Source organism: Oncorhynchus keta, chromosome 15 (genome assembly GCF_023373465.1).
Source record: "Oncorhynchus keta strain PuntledgeMale-10-30-2019 chromosome 15, Oket_V2, whole genome shotgun sequence".
Lineage (NCBI taxonomy): Eukaryota > Metazoa > Chordata > Actinopteri > Salmoniformes > Salmonidae > Oncorhynchus > Oncorhynchus keta.
This window is the reverse complement of record NC_068435.1, coordinates 32,581,044-32,598,546: the sequence shown is the minus strand read 5'-3', so window position 1 is coordinate 32,598,546 and position 17,503 is coordinate 32,581,044. Positions and strand designations below refer to the sequence as shown.

The following is a 17,503-nucleotide window of genomic DNA, read 5'->3' as shown; positions in this document are numbered from 1 at the left end:
CTAGACGTGGCGCTCCGGTACCGCTTGCCTTATATGGCCAATATACCACGAATAAGGGCTGTATACAGGCACTCCGCGTTGTGTTAAGAACTGCCCTTAGCCGTGATATATTGGCCATTTACCACACCACCTCAGTACTTATTACTTAAATAACTGTTACAGTATAATATTCAACAGATATTTCATAATAGGTTGGGTAAAAATGTATGCAGTTTGCAACATATTTTTCAGATATTGATTTTTAATGTCAGAAAAATCATAATGTCATACATATACACTTGTCATTTTCACTAAAAGTTAAATGCAAGGGGAATTTTTTCGGAACCAAACAGGCTTTAAGGTCTGTTTCAAGTTAAAAAGAAGCAGAACAGAAACATTGGCAATGTGTCAAATAAAAAATATAAAACAAATCCTTCACACCCGGTGACACTACGTCTGGCCTACAGCCACATTTTAATCTTCATAATAATTCAATGTACCTACAAATTACAACTGGTGTATTTTTGTCTATTTCTTAGTTGGAGCATGTCATCATACACACACCTCAATTCTTTATTTCAGTGACCTACCATTCGTCCTTCTGTAGCTCAGTTGGTAGAGCATGGCGCTTGTAACGCCAGGGTAGTGGGTTCGATTCCCGGGACCACCCATACGTAGAATGTATGCACACATGACTGTAAGTCGCTTTGGATAAAAGCGTCTGCTAAATGGCATATATTATTATTATTATTATTATTCTGACTTGGGTCTCCACTTGGTGCTATGCATCTCTTGGGAAGCCAACTTGACACATCTCTTGATCAGAAAGTGAATGGTCACAGTAGCCTAGTGGTTAGAGCGTTGGACTAGTAACCCCCGAGCTGACAAGGTACAAATCTGTTGTTCTGCCCCTGAACAGGCAGTTAACCCACTGTTCCTAGGCCGTCATTGAAAATAAGAATTTGTTCTCAACTGACTTGCCTAGTTAAATAAAGGTCAATAGAAGAGGAATAACAGTGTTCTTAAAAACATAATTTCACTCTCAGTGGGGATATTCTAGAATGAGCAAACTAGAAGGAATATCCAACCTGGCTCTGTCTAAATTCTTAGAATGGTGGAGGGAATATTTTTTATAAGAGAATAAGGTTTAAGACAATAGGGGTCAAAAGTAAACAATCTGTGAACAATTAATTGCTGTAGGTTTGTCCTTCTGGTGGTTGTGGGAGCTTCATATTCTCCTTGGACATCATTAGACGCCTTAACTCTTGAAGAACAACTTTAATGCTATAAGAATTTTGCCATTTAGATAGAATTGGTATGCTTCGTGTATCCACCTGATAGAGAGAGAGCAGCAAATTAGTGAACATCATTTGAAGAGCACTTCATTTACCAGAACATATATATACACTAATAATTTAACAGATTTAGGTCTATCATTTGTACGAGCAAAAATGTGTATGTAATGTAACTTACCATCCCATTGGAATTATTTATCCCATTCATGCAAATTTTTGTTACAAATCTAACGACCGGTGGTGATTCAGGATATTTTGGACCACATTCCACTTTCAGACTGTATATCCTGTTCTCATAATTAGTCTGGAAAACAAAACAAAGAAACAAACATTGCTTGGTCAAGGTAAAGGTGATCAGTTACAGTGAGGGAAAAAAGTATTTGATCCCCTGCTGATTTTGTATGTTTGCCCGCTGACAAAGAAATGATCAGTCTATAATTTTAATGGTAGGTTTATTTGAACAGTGAGAGACAGAACAACAACAAAAAAATCCAGAAAAACGCATGTCAAAAATGTTAGAAATTGATTTGCATTTTAATGAGGGAAATAATTATTTAACCACCTCTCAATCTGAAAGATTTCTGGCTCCCAGGAGTCTATTATACAGGTAACGAGCTGAGATTAGGAGCACACTCTTAATGGGAGTGCTCCTAATCTCAGTTTGTTACCTGTATGAAAGACACCAGTCCACAGAAGCAATCAATCAATCAGATTCCAAACTCTCCACCAGGGCCAAGACCAAAGAGCTCTCCAAGGATGTCAGGGACAAGATTGTAGACCTACACAAGGCTGGAATGGGCTACAAGATCATCGCCAAGCAGCTTGGTGAGAAGGTGACAACAGTTGGTGAGATTATTCGCAAATGGAAGAAACACAAAAGAACTGTCAATCTCCCCCGGCCTGGGGCTCCATGCAAGATCTCACCTCGTGGAGTTGCAATGATCATGAGAACGGTGAGGAATCAGCCCAGAACTACACGGGAGGATCTTGTCAATGATCTCAAGGGAGCTGGGACCATAGTCACCAAGAAAACAATTGGTAACACACTACGCCGTGAAGGACTGAAATCCTGCAGCGCCCGCAAGGTCCCCCTGCTCAAGAAAGCACATATACAGTGCCATGCGAAAGTATTCAGCCCCCTTGAACTTTGCAACCTTCTGCCACATTTCAGGCTTCAAACATAAAGATATAAAACTGTATTTTTTTGTGAAGAATCAACAACAAGTGGGACACAATCATGAAGTGGAACGACATTTATTGGATATTTCAAACTTTTTTAACAAATCTAAAACTGAAAAATTGGGCGTGCAAAATTATTCAGCCCCCTTAAGTTAATACTTTGTAGCGCCACCTTATGCTGCGATTACAGCTGTAAGTCGCTTGGGGTATGTCTATCAGTTTTGCACATCGAGAGACTGAAATTTTTTCCCATTCCTCCTTGCAAAACAGCTTGAGCTCAGTGAGGTTGGATGGAGAGCATTTGTGAACAGCAGTTTTCAGTTCTTTCCACAGATTCTCGATTGGATTCAGGTCTGGACTTTGACTTGGCCATTCTAACACCTGGATATGTTTATTTTTGAACCATTCCATTGTAGATTTTGCTTTATGTTTTGGATCATTGTCTTGTTGGAAGACAAATCTCCGTCCCAGTCTCAGGTCTTTTGCAGACTCCATCAGGTTTTCTTCCAGAATGGTCCTGTATTTGGCTCCATCCATCTTCCCATCAATTTTAACCATGTTCCCTGTCCCTGCTGAAGAAAAGCAGGCCCAAACCATGATGCTGCCACCACCATGTTTGACAGTGGGGATGGCGTGTTCAGGGTGATGAGCTGTGTTGCTTTTACGCCAAACATAACGTTTTGCATTGTTGCCACAAAGTTCAATTTTGGTTTCATCTGACCAGAGCACCTTCTTCCACATGTTTGGTCTGTCTCCCAGGTGGCTTGTGGCAAACTTTAAAACAACACTTTTTATGGATATCTTTAAGAAATGGCTTTCTTTTTGCCACTCTTCCATAAAGACCAGATTTGTGCAATATACGACTGATTGTTGTCCTATGGACAGAGTCTCCCACCTCAGCTGTAGATCTCTGCAGTTCATCCAGAGTGATCATGGGCCTCTTGGCTGCATCTTTTGATCAGTCTTCTCCTTGTATGAGCTGAAAGTTTAGAGGGACGGCCAGGTCTTGGTAGATTTGCAGTGGTCTGATACTCCTTCCATTTCAATATTATCGCTTGCATAGTGCTCCTTGGGATGTTTAACGCTTGGGAAGTCTTTTTGTATCCAAATCCGGCTTTAAACTTCTTCACAACAGTATCTCGGATCTGCCTGGTGTGTTCCTTGTTCTTCATGATGCTTTCTGCGCATTTAACGCACCTCTGAGACTATCACAGTCCAGGTGCATTTATATGGAGACTTGATTACACACAGGTGGATTGTATTTATCATCATTAGTCATTTAGGTCAACATTGGATCATTCAAGAGATCCTCACTGAACTTCTGGAGAGAGTTTGCTGCACCGAAAGTAAAGGGGCTGAATAATTTTGCACGCCCAATATTTCAGTTTTTGATTTGTTAAAAAAGTTTGAAATATCCAATAAATGTCGTTCCACTTCATGATTGTGTCCCACTTGTTGTTGATTCTTCACAAAAAAATACAGTTTTATATCTTTATGTTTGAAGCCTGAAATGTGGCAAAAGGTTGCAAAGTTCAAGGGGGACGAATACTTTCGCAAGGCACTGTACATGCACATATACATTGCCAATGAACATCTGAATGATTCAGAGGACAACTGGGTGAAAGTGTTGTGGTCAGATGAGACCAAAATGGAGCTCTTTGGCATCAACTCAACTCTCCGTGTTTGGAGGAGGAGGAATGCTGCCTATTACCCCAAGAACACCACCCCCACCGTTAAACATGGAGGTGGAAACATTATGCTTTGGGGGTGTTTTTCTGCTAAGGGGACAGGACAACTTCACCGCATCAAAGGGACAATGGACAGGGCCATGCACCGTCAAATCTTGGGTGAGAACCTACTTCCCTCAGCCAGGGCATTGAAAATGGGTCGTGGATGGGTATTCCAGCATGACAATGACCCAAAACACACGGCCAAGGCAACAAAGGAATGGCTCAAGAAGAAGCACATTAAGGTCCTGGAGTGGCCAAGCCAGTCTCCAGACCTTAATCCCATAGAAAATCTGTGGAGGGAGCTGAAGGTTTGAGTTGCCAAACTTCAGCCTCAAAACCTTAATGACTTGGAGAAGATCTGCAAAGAGGAGTGGGACAAAATCCCTCCTGAGATGTGTGCAAACCTGGTAGCCAACTACAAGAAACGTCTGACCTCTGATTGCCAACAAGGGTTTTGCCACCAAGTACTAAGTCATGTTTTGCAAGAGGGGTCAAATACTTAATTCCCTCATTAAAATGCAAATCAATTTATAACATTTTGACATGTGTTTTTCTGGATTTTTGTTGTTATTCTGTCTCTCACTGTTCAAATAAACCTACCATTAAAATGATAGACTGATAATTTCTTTGTCAGTGGGCAAACGTACAAAATCAGCAGGGGATCAAATACTCCCCCCCCTCACTGTATGTACATACTGGTTATTTTTCAAGAATTTTCAACAACACAATTCAAGTCTTACACACACATATTACTCTTCCACTTCCCTGGTGGAAACACATTTAGATGTGCTTATGTTACAGAGGTGATTAAGTAATCAAACCAGAGACAAGAGGAAGCAAGACATCCCACTTGCTATTTCTGGTTCATATACAGTCAATAAACTAAGCAGACCAGACCCAGCTGCTAATGCATTGGTGCCTATGGGAGTGCCACCCCCTTAAAAAGCAACTGCCCCTAAAAAACAACTTCTCATTTAGAAAATCAATATGAGTCTGAAACATTTATAAAAATTGACTACAAAGTGTAAATAGGATACTTTTGGTCATGAAGTCAAGTCTTGACCAAAACATAGATTTGTGGTCGTGACTACATCACAAAATAAATCAATGTTGGGTTTGTTTCAATCCTGCCCACAACACACAAGTAATCATCAATTTGGAGTGCAGTTGCACGCAACCCAATCGTAATGCCCGTGGTAAATTTGAATTGACTTTGGATATCCCTATGGGGCTAGTTAGGGATCTTTGGTAAATTACAGAATGTACATGGGACAATGTTTAAATTCCAAAAGCTCCAATTTTCAATTATTTAAAAACCTGAAACCAACTATAAAATTGTAGAAATGTATATACATATATTCAAAGTATGAGAACCTAAATATGTTCTACATTAAAATATTGTCCCATTTACATTGTGTAATTTATTGACGGTCCTTAAATAGCCAAACTAGTCAAACCAACTGCCACGGTCAGACACCAGCCGGCTGACGCTAATTGGCGAAATAATTTGGATAACTCTTCTACCTGCAAAGATACACGAGACATCCACATCAAACCACACCACAAAACCAACTCATGTTTGAATTCAGTCTTGGCCCCTAGCATTTCTTAATTAACCAAATCTAAAATTAGGGCAAAACAGGAAGTACAGAGCCTCTTGAGTGGAGCAGCAGTCTAAAGCACTGCATCGCAGTGTTGCGGCGTCACTACAGCCTGGGGTTTGATCTCACTACCGGCCGTGATCAGCCTGCAGGCACCCAGGGTCGTCCGGGTTAGGGGGGGGCTTTACTTGGCTCATCGCGCTCGAGCGACACCTTGTGGCAGGCCAGGTGCCTACAGGCTGATCTTCAGTTGAACAGTGTTTCCTCTGACACATTGGTGCAGCTGGCTTCCGGGTTTAGTGAGCGGGTGAAGTACGGTATGGCGGGTCATGTTTCGGAGGATCAGTGACTCGACACCTCTCTCTCTCTCTCTCTCTCTCTCTCTCTCTCTCTCTCTCTCTCTCTCTCTCTCTCTCTCTCTCTCTCTCTCTCTCTCTCTCTCTCTCTCTCTCTCTCTCTCTCTCTCTCTCTCTCTCTCTCTCTCTCTCTCTCTCTCTCTCTCTCTCTCTCTCTCTCTCTCTCTCTCTCTCTCTCTCTCTCTCTCTCTCTCTCTCTCTCTCTCTCTCAGCGATGAGACAAGTTAGTAATCACGAAAAGGGGGTAAAAAGGAAGGGCAGTGACCTATTAAAGGTTAGTTAGTTAGTTAATCAGTTAGCAGGGATCAAACCTGTCTTCAGATGCAACATTAGCTATGCAAATCTTCATCTCACATTACATGTAAGGGAGAGGCTATGTATTTAGGCTATGCCCCTATGATACTAGGCTATCAAATAATGACATAATGCTATTAGCTAACAAAATGTAGCTACACACTAACCAACAACACACCTGTTTGAGGTTTGACGGTTGACAGCCCAAGCCGAAGCTCGTCGGACTTAATCCATATCCTTGGCATTCGGCCAAGATTGTTGAACAACTTTATGGAAGCCCGTTTTCCCTAGAGTAGGTATTTCCTGACCATGGGCAAGTACTAACCACTATCTGGGGAAGACGTTCCAGTGGGCGAGTTTGTTTTGCATGACTTGGTGCCCCGGGTGGGCGGGGTTTGCTCATGGTCCTTCTAAGGAAAGGTCTCCGCCCACCCGGGGTACCGGACCATGCAAAGCATACTTGCCCGTTCTTTTCCCAAAGAACAAACACTACGTGTTAATAGGCAAAAGGGGGCATGAATTGTTGACATAATGTTAACAATTAACATAATGTTATTCCAAACCTAACATTCATTTCCTCGTAAATTATATTTACATTTTGTAGTCAATTTTAAAACTACAATAAATGTTTGACTCATATCAATGCCACATATACTGTTTTCAAAGGGATTAGTTGTTTTTTTAGGGGCAGTCATTCTTTACGCAGACGGGAACATTTTTTTCAAAAAGGTAAACAGTCTGAGTGGACATCTTCATTTATCCACCATCTGATCAAACATTATGTGCTGTGTAACGTTGCCTGAGACTTTTGTTACTTTAGCTCAGCTGACTTTTACACAGTAATGTGGCACGTAGACAACTCTTACTTACTCCTGCTGCAGTCACACTTACTCGTGCCGGTCCGATAATCATGCCCGTCCACCGTGTTAGCATTATATCTTCATCGTCTTCAAGGCCCCAGCTGACTGTCCCATCTCCAACACCTTTCTGACCCTCTTCAAGCTCTTCCAACAAGCGAAAATTACGTGGAACTTTAACTCCTGAAATAAAAACAAAACAAGATTAAAAACTAGAAGACAGGATCCTGGGGTGGGTTTGTCCATGCTACCCCCATGCTAACAACTGCTCAGGCAGCAACACTGCACAACAAAACCATATAAAACTGCTGACTCAACAAGTTATCTGCAACTACTTCTTGAATTTAGTATTTGCTAGTGGCTAAAAACAGGCAACCAACTATCACTGTCATCATCCCATGTGCTGTAAGTCACTAGAATGAACACTTCCTTCTAATGGGTAAATGCGATGTCAGTGTAGGTTACCATTTTAACTGTACACTGATGGCAAAGTATCAAATTCTGACCTTCCTCAATCTTTCCAAATCATCATTAAGAGATCATCCTAACACTGTAGCCTATTGAACACTGGATAATTAGTGATGGAACAGGACCTCATCCTACATGATTCCAGAGAGGGAATAATGAGGTAGATGTCTATGTGCAATTTTAAGTGGGGTGTGTCAGTGTGGGTGTTGTGTTCTGGATCATTCTGCATGCCAGGGTGGAACCAGAGATATGGCACTCTGTGCTTGGCTTTGAAAGTAATGGAATGCAGCTGTCGTGATTCCTCAAAATCCACCACTGCACTAACTTCCTTTATGCTGAAAACAGGCGCAAGCCAAACGGCCAACTGTGAAAGCAGTGTTTCCCCTATATTCAATCGTTGCTGCCACTCCCAAAAAATCTGATTCAAATTCTGACGATTTTAAAGCTGCAATATTTTTGGGCGACCCGACCAAAATCTGTCACTCATTGAAAGCAAGTCTAAGAAGCGGTAGATCTGTTCTTTGTGCACTATTTCTATGCTTCCCGTTCATAAGTTTCGCTTTGTCTTTTACTTTCGGTTTTGTAACTAGCTTCAAATAGCAAATAATACATTATTTCTGGTTACTGATAACATATTTCAGTGGTTTACATGGTACAATGATTCCCTACACTATACACGGCTTGTTTTGTCACAAACTGTTATTGAAATTAGACAAACTATTAGAATTTTAGCAACCAAGAAATGGTGAAGCACTTTCTGCATATTGCACCTTTAAACTTTTAAAGCCCTCACTCACCGGCAAGTTTATTAGGTACACTACCCCGATCACGAAATGGTTCACTCCTACAGACAGTGAGTCACGTGGCCATGGCTTGCTATGTAAAGCAGTTAGACAGGCATTGAGGCATTCAGTTACTGATCGATTTGAACTTTATAATGGGCAAAATGAGTAACCTAAGCGACTTTGGGTATGGTATGATCGTTCGGTACCAGGAGCACCAGATCTAGTATCTCAGAAACAACCCCCCCTGGGCTTCACGCACAACAGTGTCTACGGTTTACCGAGAATGGTGGTCGAAGGAGAATGGCAGAAATCCTGCAAGCGAACAGGCGGGCTACAAACAGACAAATAACGGCGCAGTACTGTGCATAATGGCATCTCGGAACTCACAACTCGTCAATCCTTGTCATGGATAGGCTATTGCAGCAGACAAGCACACATGGTTTCACTCCTATCAGCTAAAAACAAGAAGTGTCTCCAGTGGGCACACAGTCACAAACACTGGAAAATTGAAGAGTGGAAAAACATGGCCTGACGAATCCCGGTTCCTGTTACGTCAGGCTGATGGCAGGGTCAAGATTTGGTGTAAGCAGCATGAGTCTACAGCCGCATCCTGCCTGGTGTCAACAGTATAGGCTGGTGGTGGTGTAATGGTGTGAGGAATGTTTTCCTGGCACACGTTAGGTCCCTTCATTCAAATTGGAAAGGGGTTACCTAGTCAGTTGTACAACTGAAACATGTCTTCCGCATGTAACCCAACCCCTCTGAATCAGAGAGGTGCGGGGGGCTGCATTAATCGACATCCACGTCATCGCTGCCTAACTGCCTTGCTCAGGGGCAGAATGACAGATTTTTACATTGTCATCTCGGGTTGAGTAACATTTCCATGCCCTGAAGAATTCAGGCTGTTCTGGAGGTAAAAGGGGGGTCCAATCTTTGTAATTGCACCATCAAATTACACCTGTGAACGGCTGATCTCACCAGCCCGTAAAAACGGAAATCTACTCCTATGAAAGAGTCTCGCACCTCATAAAAAATGTGAGTTTCTGAAATTAAATGCATGCAAAATGCTCATACTCATAAGTCTGAGTACATTTTCTAAGTATATGTAAGGCCATGTTCTGTTATAATCTCCACCCGGCACAGCCAGAAGAGGACTGGCAACCCCTCATAGCCTGGTTCCTCTAGGTTTCTTCCTAGGGAGTTTTTCCTAGTCACCGTGCTTCTACACCTGCATTGCTTGCTGTTTGGGGTTTTAGGCTGGGTTTCTGTACAGCACTTTGAGATATCAGCTGATGTAAGAAGGGCTATATAAATACATTTGATTTGATCCATCCTCAGCCATTAAACCTCTTAAATGTAACTAAATGTAATTACATAATCCCCAAAATATATTATTTATCATGAAAGTGCCATAAACAATTACTAGTAATGCTGCATAATCCAAGAACGGTTCAAATCTAACCTTTCTGGTAAAAATAGTTATAAATTGCTGAGGTGTGGTCACTTTTAATGACACAAGCTCATGTACACATTACAAATATGTTAAAATATGAAATTGTGTGATGTATTTCTTCAACAAAACTGTATAAAGGTTGAAATGACTTATATTTGTTCTAAATATAGTATAATCAATTTATAAAATGACAAACTAAGATTTCAACTGCCTTAACAACTGTAAAATACATATTTGTGTATTTAGTGTTAGAGAACATTTGCATCTTTTCATTGCTGTGAACATCTCACCGAGCCCTAGCGTGGCTTCCTGAACTCGTTAGGAACTCACCTTTCATCTCATATTAATATTCTCTGTCCATTTTATTATAAAAAAATACTGAAACTTTATTTAACTAGGCAAGTCAGTTAAGAACAAATTCTTATTTACAATGACGGCCTAACCCGGACGATACTGGGCCAATTGTGCACCGCCCTATGGGACTCCCAATCACGGCCGGTTGTGATACAGCCTGGATGTAACAATGAGTACGGTATGACTACGACAAACAGAAAATGGTGTTTGTTTAAAATCTATTAATTACTTTAGATTACTGGCTATAAATCAATCTATGAATGTGCTACAGCAACGAAACCATCTCCTGCTGCGTTACGATGTGTTGTTGTTTGTGACGTAGGGTTCAGACAGGAGTTGATGGACAGTCGGAAGAGGGAATCAAATGTTAAACACTATTATTGCACACAGAGTCCTCGCAACGTATTATGTGACTCGTTAAGCACATTTTCACTTCTGAACTTATAGTTTGGCTTGTCATAACAAAAGGATACTTTTTAATTAATTTAAACATTTCCCAAAACATTCCACTTTGACATTATGGGATATTGTGTGTAGGCCAGTGACAAAAGTAAATGAATACATTTTTAATTCAGGATGTAACACAACAAAATGTGGAAAAAGTCAAGAACTGTGAATACTTTCTGAAGGCACTGATTGATACACCAGATAATGTGATTTGAACCAAACAGTTTTGGTATCCATTACTGGGAGTTTTAGGTTAGGTACAGTTTGGTATAGAACAGAGAATTTTCAACCAACCTTAACGATACTATCTTTGTACTCTTTTCTGCAAAACATACTGTATCTCCTAAATGTTCTGCGTCCAGTTGCTGGTGGTGCGTTTGAATTCAGAAAATGCTCAGTTTTTAAAATAAATACTTTTTTTGGTCCATGAAGTAATCAAATAATGAGTATGGTTACATGCACACAATAACGTGATTATTGTGGACAGTTAGTCGGAAGTTTACATACACTTAGGTTGGAGTCATTAAAACTCGTTTTTCAACCACTGCACACATTTCTTGTTAACAAACTATAGTTTTGGCAAGTCAGTTAGGACATCCACTTTGTGCATGACAAGTCATTTTTCTAACAATTGTTTACAGACAGATTATTTCACTGATAATTCACTGTTATCACAATTCCAGTGGGTCAGAAGTTTACATACACTAAGTTGACTGTGCCTTTAAACAGCTTGGAAGATTCCATGGCTTTAGAAGCTTCTGATAGGCTAATTGACATAATTTGAGTCAATTGGAGGTGTACCTGTGGATGTATTTCAAGGCCTACCTTCAAACTCAGTGCCTCTTTGCTTGACAACATGGAAAATCAAAAGAAATCAGCCAAGACGTCAGATATTTATTTTGAGACCTCCACAAGTCTGGTTCATCATTGGGAGCAATTTCCAAATGCCTAACGGTACCACATTCATCTGTACAAAAAATGGTACGCAAGTATAAACACCATGGGACCACGCAGCCGTCATACCGCTCAGGAAGGAGACGCGTTCTGTCTCCTAGAGATGAACGTACTTTGGTGCGAAAAGTGCAAATCAATCCCAGAACAACAGCAAAGGACCTTGTGAAGATGCTGGTGGAAACAGGTACAAAAGTATCTATATCCAGAGTAAAACGAGTTCTATTTTGTAGAAATGTCCTCTGATGAAACTAAAATATAACTGTTTGGAGGAAAAAGGGGGATGCTTGCAAGCCGAAGAACCCCATCCCAACCGTGAAACACGGTGGCAGTCTCATGCTGTGAGGGTGCTTTGCTGCAGGAGGGACTGGTGCACTTCACAAAATAGATAGCATCATGAGGCTGGAAAATGATGTGGATATATTGAAGCACCATCAAGACATCAGGCAGGAAGTTAAAGTTGGTCGAAAATGGGTGTTCCAAATGGACAAGGACCCCAAGCATACTTCCAAAGTTGTGGCAAAATAGCTCAAGGACAACAAATTCAAGGTATTAGAGTGGCCATCACAAAGCCCAGAACTCAATCCCATAGGAAATGTGTAGCCAGAACTGAAAAGGCATGTGCGAGCAAGGCGGCCTACATGCCTGACTCAGTTATACCAGCTCTGTCAGGAGGAATGGGCCAAAATTCACCCAACTTATTGTGGGAAGCTTGTGGAAGGCTACCCAAAACGTTTGACCCAAGTTTAACAATTTAAAGGCCATGCTACCAAATATTGAGTATGTAAACTTCTGACGCACTGGGAATGTGATCACAGAAATTAAAGCTGAAATAAATCACTCTACTATTATTCTGACATTTCACATTCTAAAAATAAAGTGGTGATCCTAACTGACCTAAGACAGGGAATTTTTACTTGGATTAAATTTCAGGAATTGTGAAAAACTGAGTTTAAATGTACTTGGCTAAGGTGTATGTAAACTTCCAACTTCAACTGTGGATTAATATAATAGTTTGATTAAAATGTTTACTTGCTTTGCAAGAAGAACAATTTCCCTGATACTCCTGTTTACATGGACACATCTGAAATCAGGCTACCTGATGGCACTGGTAAATGCAGAAAATGGCCAATCAAAATAAACTTTCAACCACCACGACAGTTATTCTTGGGAAACATATTTGATTGTGAGTTTGGAAGTAAAGTTTGTATGTGTATGTAAGACGCATACATTCAGTAGTTCTGAATTCTTCACTTGCGCTGAAGAGGGAGGCTCGCTTGGCTGGTGCTAGCACAGGCACAGATCAAATACGTCGAAACGCAGATTTGGGTGTTTACATGTCTTAATTCAAAAGATTTTCTCGGAAAACCAGGTGTTTAAATTGGCGTATGCTTACTTTAATTTGGACCTCATGCCAATTAAGGTAAGAGAAAGGTTTACATGACTATTGCATAATCTGCCCCCTGCCCTAACCTGAGAAAAGAATCCAACCAGGAAGTGGGAAATCTGAGGTTTGTAGTTTTTCAACTCAGCCCCCATTGAAGATACAGGGTGATATTAGTTATGTTTCACTTCCCAAGGCTTCCACTAGATGTCAACAGTATTTAGAACCTGTTTTGAGGATTCTACTCCAAAGGAGGGGCTCATAAGAGCTCTTTGAGTGAGTGGTCTGGCAGAGTGCCACAGCCTGTCTGGCGCGCTCACGTGAAAGGTAGCTACGTTCCACTTCATTTGTACAGGCAAAGGAATTGTCTGGGTTGGAACATTAAGTTTTATGTTAAAAAAAATCCTAAAGATTGATTCCATACTTAGGTTGGCATGTTTCTACGGGCTGTAACGGACCTTTTTGGACTTTCCGTCCGATGTTCGGCGCGACCTGAACACGCTTTTGGATTTGTTACCAAACGCCCTAACAAAAGAAGATATTTGGACATAACTGATGGACATTATCGAACAAATCAAACATTTATGGTGGAACTGGGATTCCTGGGAGTGCATTCTCATGAAGATCATCAAAGGTAAGTGAATATTTAAAATGCTCTTTCTGAGTAATGTTGACTACCCAATATGGCAGGTATCTTTTGGCTGCTTTGTTGTCCAAAGGCTGTACTGCTTCCTCCATAAAGTTTTTAAAAAATCTGACACAGCGGTTGCATTAAGGAGAAGTTTATCTAAAGTTCCATGTATAATAGTCGTATCTTTATCAATGTTTATTATGAGTATTTCTGTAAATTGATGTGGCTCTCTGCACAATGTTTTTGAACTACTGAATGTAATGCTCCAATGTAAACTTTGATTTTTTGGATATAAATATGAACTTTATCAAACAAAACATACATGTATTGTGTAACATGAAGTCCTATGAGTGTCATCTGATGAAGATCATCAAAGGTTAGTGATTCATTTTATCTCTTTCTGCTTTTTCTGACTACTCTCTTAGGCTGGAAAAAATGGCTGTGTTTTTCTGTGGCTTGGTGGTGATCTAACATAATAGGTTGTGGTGCTTTCGCTGTAAATCCTCTTTGAAATCAGACACTGTGGCTGGATTAACAAGAATTGTATCTTTAAAATGATGTAAAATAATTATATGCTTGAGGAATTTTAATTATGAGATGTTTGTTGTTTTGAATTTGGCACCCTGCACTTTCATTTGCTGTTGCGGGGTTAAGTACCCTGAAACTGAACAAATCCCTCTGCAACACATTCGCCACGCTGACCCTCAACACGGGCCCCCCCCCTCATAGGTGAGTGCTTAGTCTCCTCCTTTACTCCTTGTTAATGCACGACTCCAACACCATAATTTAGTTCGCAGGCGACACAAGGGTGGTAGGCCAGATCGCCGATGAGACAGCATTGAGGGGGGGGTTCACAGACCTGGCAGTGTGGTGCCAGGACAACAACCTCACCTTCAACGTGAGCAATACATAAGGAGCTGATCGTGGACTACAGGAAAAGGAGGGCAGAGCATGCCCCCATTCACACCGATGGGGGTTTAGTGGAGCAACAACATCGCCTATGGGCACAAACCCACTGTCGCTGGACCAGACAGGACTGGCAAAAAGTGCTCTTCACTGACGAGTCGCGGATTTGTCTCACCAGGCGTGATGGTCGGATTCGCGTTCATCGTTAAAGGAATGAGCAATACACCGAAGCCTGTACTCTGGAGCGGGATAGATTTGGAGGTGGAGGGTCCATCATGGTCTGGGGTGGTGTGTCACAGCATCATCGGACGGAGCTTGTTGTCATTGCAGGCAATATCAACCCTGTGAGTTACAGAGAAGACATCCTCCTCCCTCATGTGGTACCCTTCCAGCAGGCTCATCCTGACATGACCCTCCGGCATGACAATGCCACCAGCCATACTGCTCATTCTGTGCGTGATTTCCTGCAAGACAGGGATGTCAGTGTTCTGCCGTGGCCAGCGAAGAGCCCAGATCTCAATCCCATTGAGCACGTCTGGGACCTGTTGGATCGGAGGGTGAAGGCTAGGGCCATTTCCCCCAGAAATGTCCGGGAACTTGCAGGTGCCTTGGTGGAAGACTGGGGTAACATCTCACAGCAAGAACTGGCAAATCTGGTGCAGTCCATGAAGAGATGCACTGCAGTACTTAATGCAGCTGGTGGCCACACCAGATACTTACTGACTGTTACTTTTGTTCAGGGACACATTATTCCATTTGTTAGTCACATGTCTGTGGAACTTGTTCAGTTTATGTCTCAGTTGCTGCATCTTATGTTCATACCAATATTTACAAATGTTAAGTTTCCTGAAAATAAAGTTGACAGTGAGAGGATGTGTCTTATATATATATATATATATAACCACAATTAGCTTGACTAACCCGTACCCATTGACTCAGTACCGATACCCCCTTGCATATTGCCTCATTATTTTGTGTTACTATTTTCCATTTAGCAAATTGTTCGTGCTTTTTAAAATAAACTGCATTGTTGATTAAGGGATTGTACATTAAAAAAAAGTCAAGGTAATGTGTTTATGTGAACTTGTATCAATTAGATCCACCTCTCTCAATCAATTAAAGATTTGAAATGGACTAAATGGAGTACACACTGTTGGATTACTTCCGTTATATTTATTTTTATTCAGGAACATTTTCTAAATACAAACGCACCACATGCAACTGGACACGGCAATTTTAGAAGATATATGTTTGGCAGCTCGAGAACGAAGATAATGTTGCCACGTTAAGGTTGGTCTAGAATTGTCGGTGCTACACCAAACCGTTCTCTTATATAGAGGCGGAGTAGTTTTTATAACCGTTCGTGCGATTTGATAGCAACAACATTGAGTCACCATCGGTCAATAACGTTACTTGTAAAAATTTAAATTCTGAAACCTGTACCAACAATATGTTTATAGCCGTGGGAAGTAGGCCGCTGAAGAATCAGAATAATAAAAGCGTAAATCTAAACAAAAGTAATGCAGTGGGCCTTTTAGTCCTGTAATAACGGACCAATATACCACGGCTAAGCCTATTTGTCCTGTACAACCGCTGTCTTTCTGAGGAGAGCTGAAATTCATACTAAATTAAGTTTTATTGAATACAACCACTGACTCAAGGCCGCTATGTCTACAGTTTAACAGAAATTATGAAAATGTCAATGGTTATATTCGATAAATGTTATTCAAAGGTATGCATTTGAGCACACTGCAGAAGGACCACGGTTGTACAGGACAAACATAGGTACAGGTAAGCGTTTTCAGAAGGTATATTCTTACAAGTATCGACTGAATTGAACGTTGCTCAGCCATCCAGTACAGTTCGGTAACCTCCCAGTAATAATTGATAACACAAATATTTTGTTCAATCACATCTGTATCATTCTGTAGCTAGTGATACACACACGTGTGGAGAAACGTTAGCTAGCAAATTATGAAAACCAGTGGTCTATTCTGAAATAGGGCAAATTCTGTTTGCTTTTAACTAGCAAGCTAATTGTAACATCCATGATCCAAGTTAACTATATAACCGTTAACTGACGTTACTGTAGCAAAGAGATGCTAAGTTACTTGGTGGTAGGCTAGGTTGACCTATCAAATCATTATGCTAGTTTGACCAACTTCATATAATGAAAATACACATCTTATCAGATAAATCTGGTGGCTGTTAGCAAAACAGTTTGTTACTGACAAATTAGCTAACCTTCACCAATAATTGCCGATAGCTAGCTTGCTGCAAGCATTTCAGACCCCCTGCATCTTTCAGATTGTGTTCAAGTAAATACATACTATGAGTCACACGGACAAATAATCATTTAGAATCTTTACATATTGCCCAGTGTGTAGCAGACAAACCTGAGGAGGCCGCCATCTTCTTCAGCCAAATCCAGAAGCAGTGACATCACGATTATCTGACCGCAGTCTATGAAATAGGGTGTGTTGGGCCTCAGGCATGTATGCAGAAACGGCTCAGGCCCCGCTGGGTCTTTCCATGTATTCGAATATACTACTAAGTTGGGGGGTTGGACAAGATTCAATTAAAGCCAAAAGGCATACCAAGAATGTGGCTGACAAGGTGGTCTTGCATTGGGACAATCAGGAGAGAGGCACATTACACGAACTGCATACGAAATAAGCTTGAGAATGCTATGAACATACAGTACCTCAAACTGGTACAGCCAGATCTCTTCTCCCGTTCCTCTTTAGGTTTAAACTTTTCTAGGGAGTTTTTCCTGTCTACTATGCTTTTGCCATGTGCTGGGTAACACAGCTAAGTGCACACTGCCTGTAAT

General features: G+C 41.1%; 1 protein-coding gene across 2 annotated transcripts; it reads right to left on the bottom strand.

Annotated features, from left to right (window-relative positions):
• Positions 1 to 715: 715 nt before the first annotated feature.
• ube2v2 (ubiquitin-conjugating enzyme E2 variant 2) lies at positions 716 to 17,440 on the bottom strand. Of its 2 annotated transcripts, none has more exons than XM_035788349.2 (4): positions 17,067 to 17,440; positions 7,305 to 7,474; positions 1,453 to 1,578; positions 716 to 1,313 (listed from the first exon to the last, which is right to left on the bottom strand). In XM_035788349.2, the coding sequence occupies exons 1-4, from the start codon at positions 17,080 to 17,082 to the stop codon at positions 1,167 to 1,169; spliced, it is 459 nt and encodes a 152-aa protein (XP_035644242.1). In that variant the 5' UTR covers positions 17,083 to 17,440; the 3' UTR covers positions 716 to 1,166. The 2 variants fall into 2 exon arrangements, with proteins under 2 accessions (XP_035644242.1, XP_035644243.1); XM_035788350.2 differs by having other exon boundaries at positions 7,326 to 7,474.
• Positions 17,441 to 17,503: the final 63 nt, after the last annotated feature.

What these genes read in the sequence shown, in the direction of transcription:
- ube2v2 (XM_035788349.2), bottom strand. An exon ending in TAAGTGTGACTGCAGCAGGA is followed by an intron (nt 1,579 to 7,304) that starts GTAAGTAAGAGT and finishes TTTGTTTTCCAG; the next exon opens with ACTAATTATGAGAACAGGAT. An exon ending in TAAATAATTCCAATGGGATG is followed by an intron (nt 1,314 to 1,452) that starts GTAAGTTACATT and finishes TCTCTCTATCAG; the next exon opens with GTGGATACACGAAGCATACC.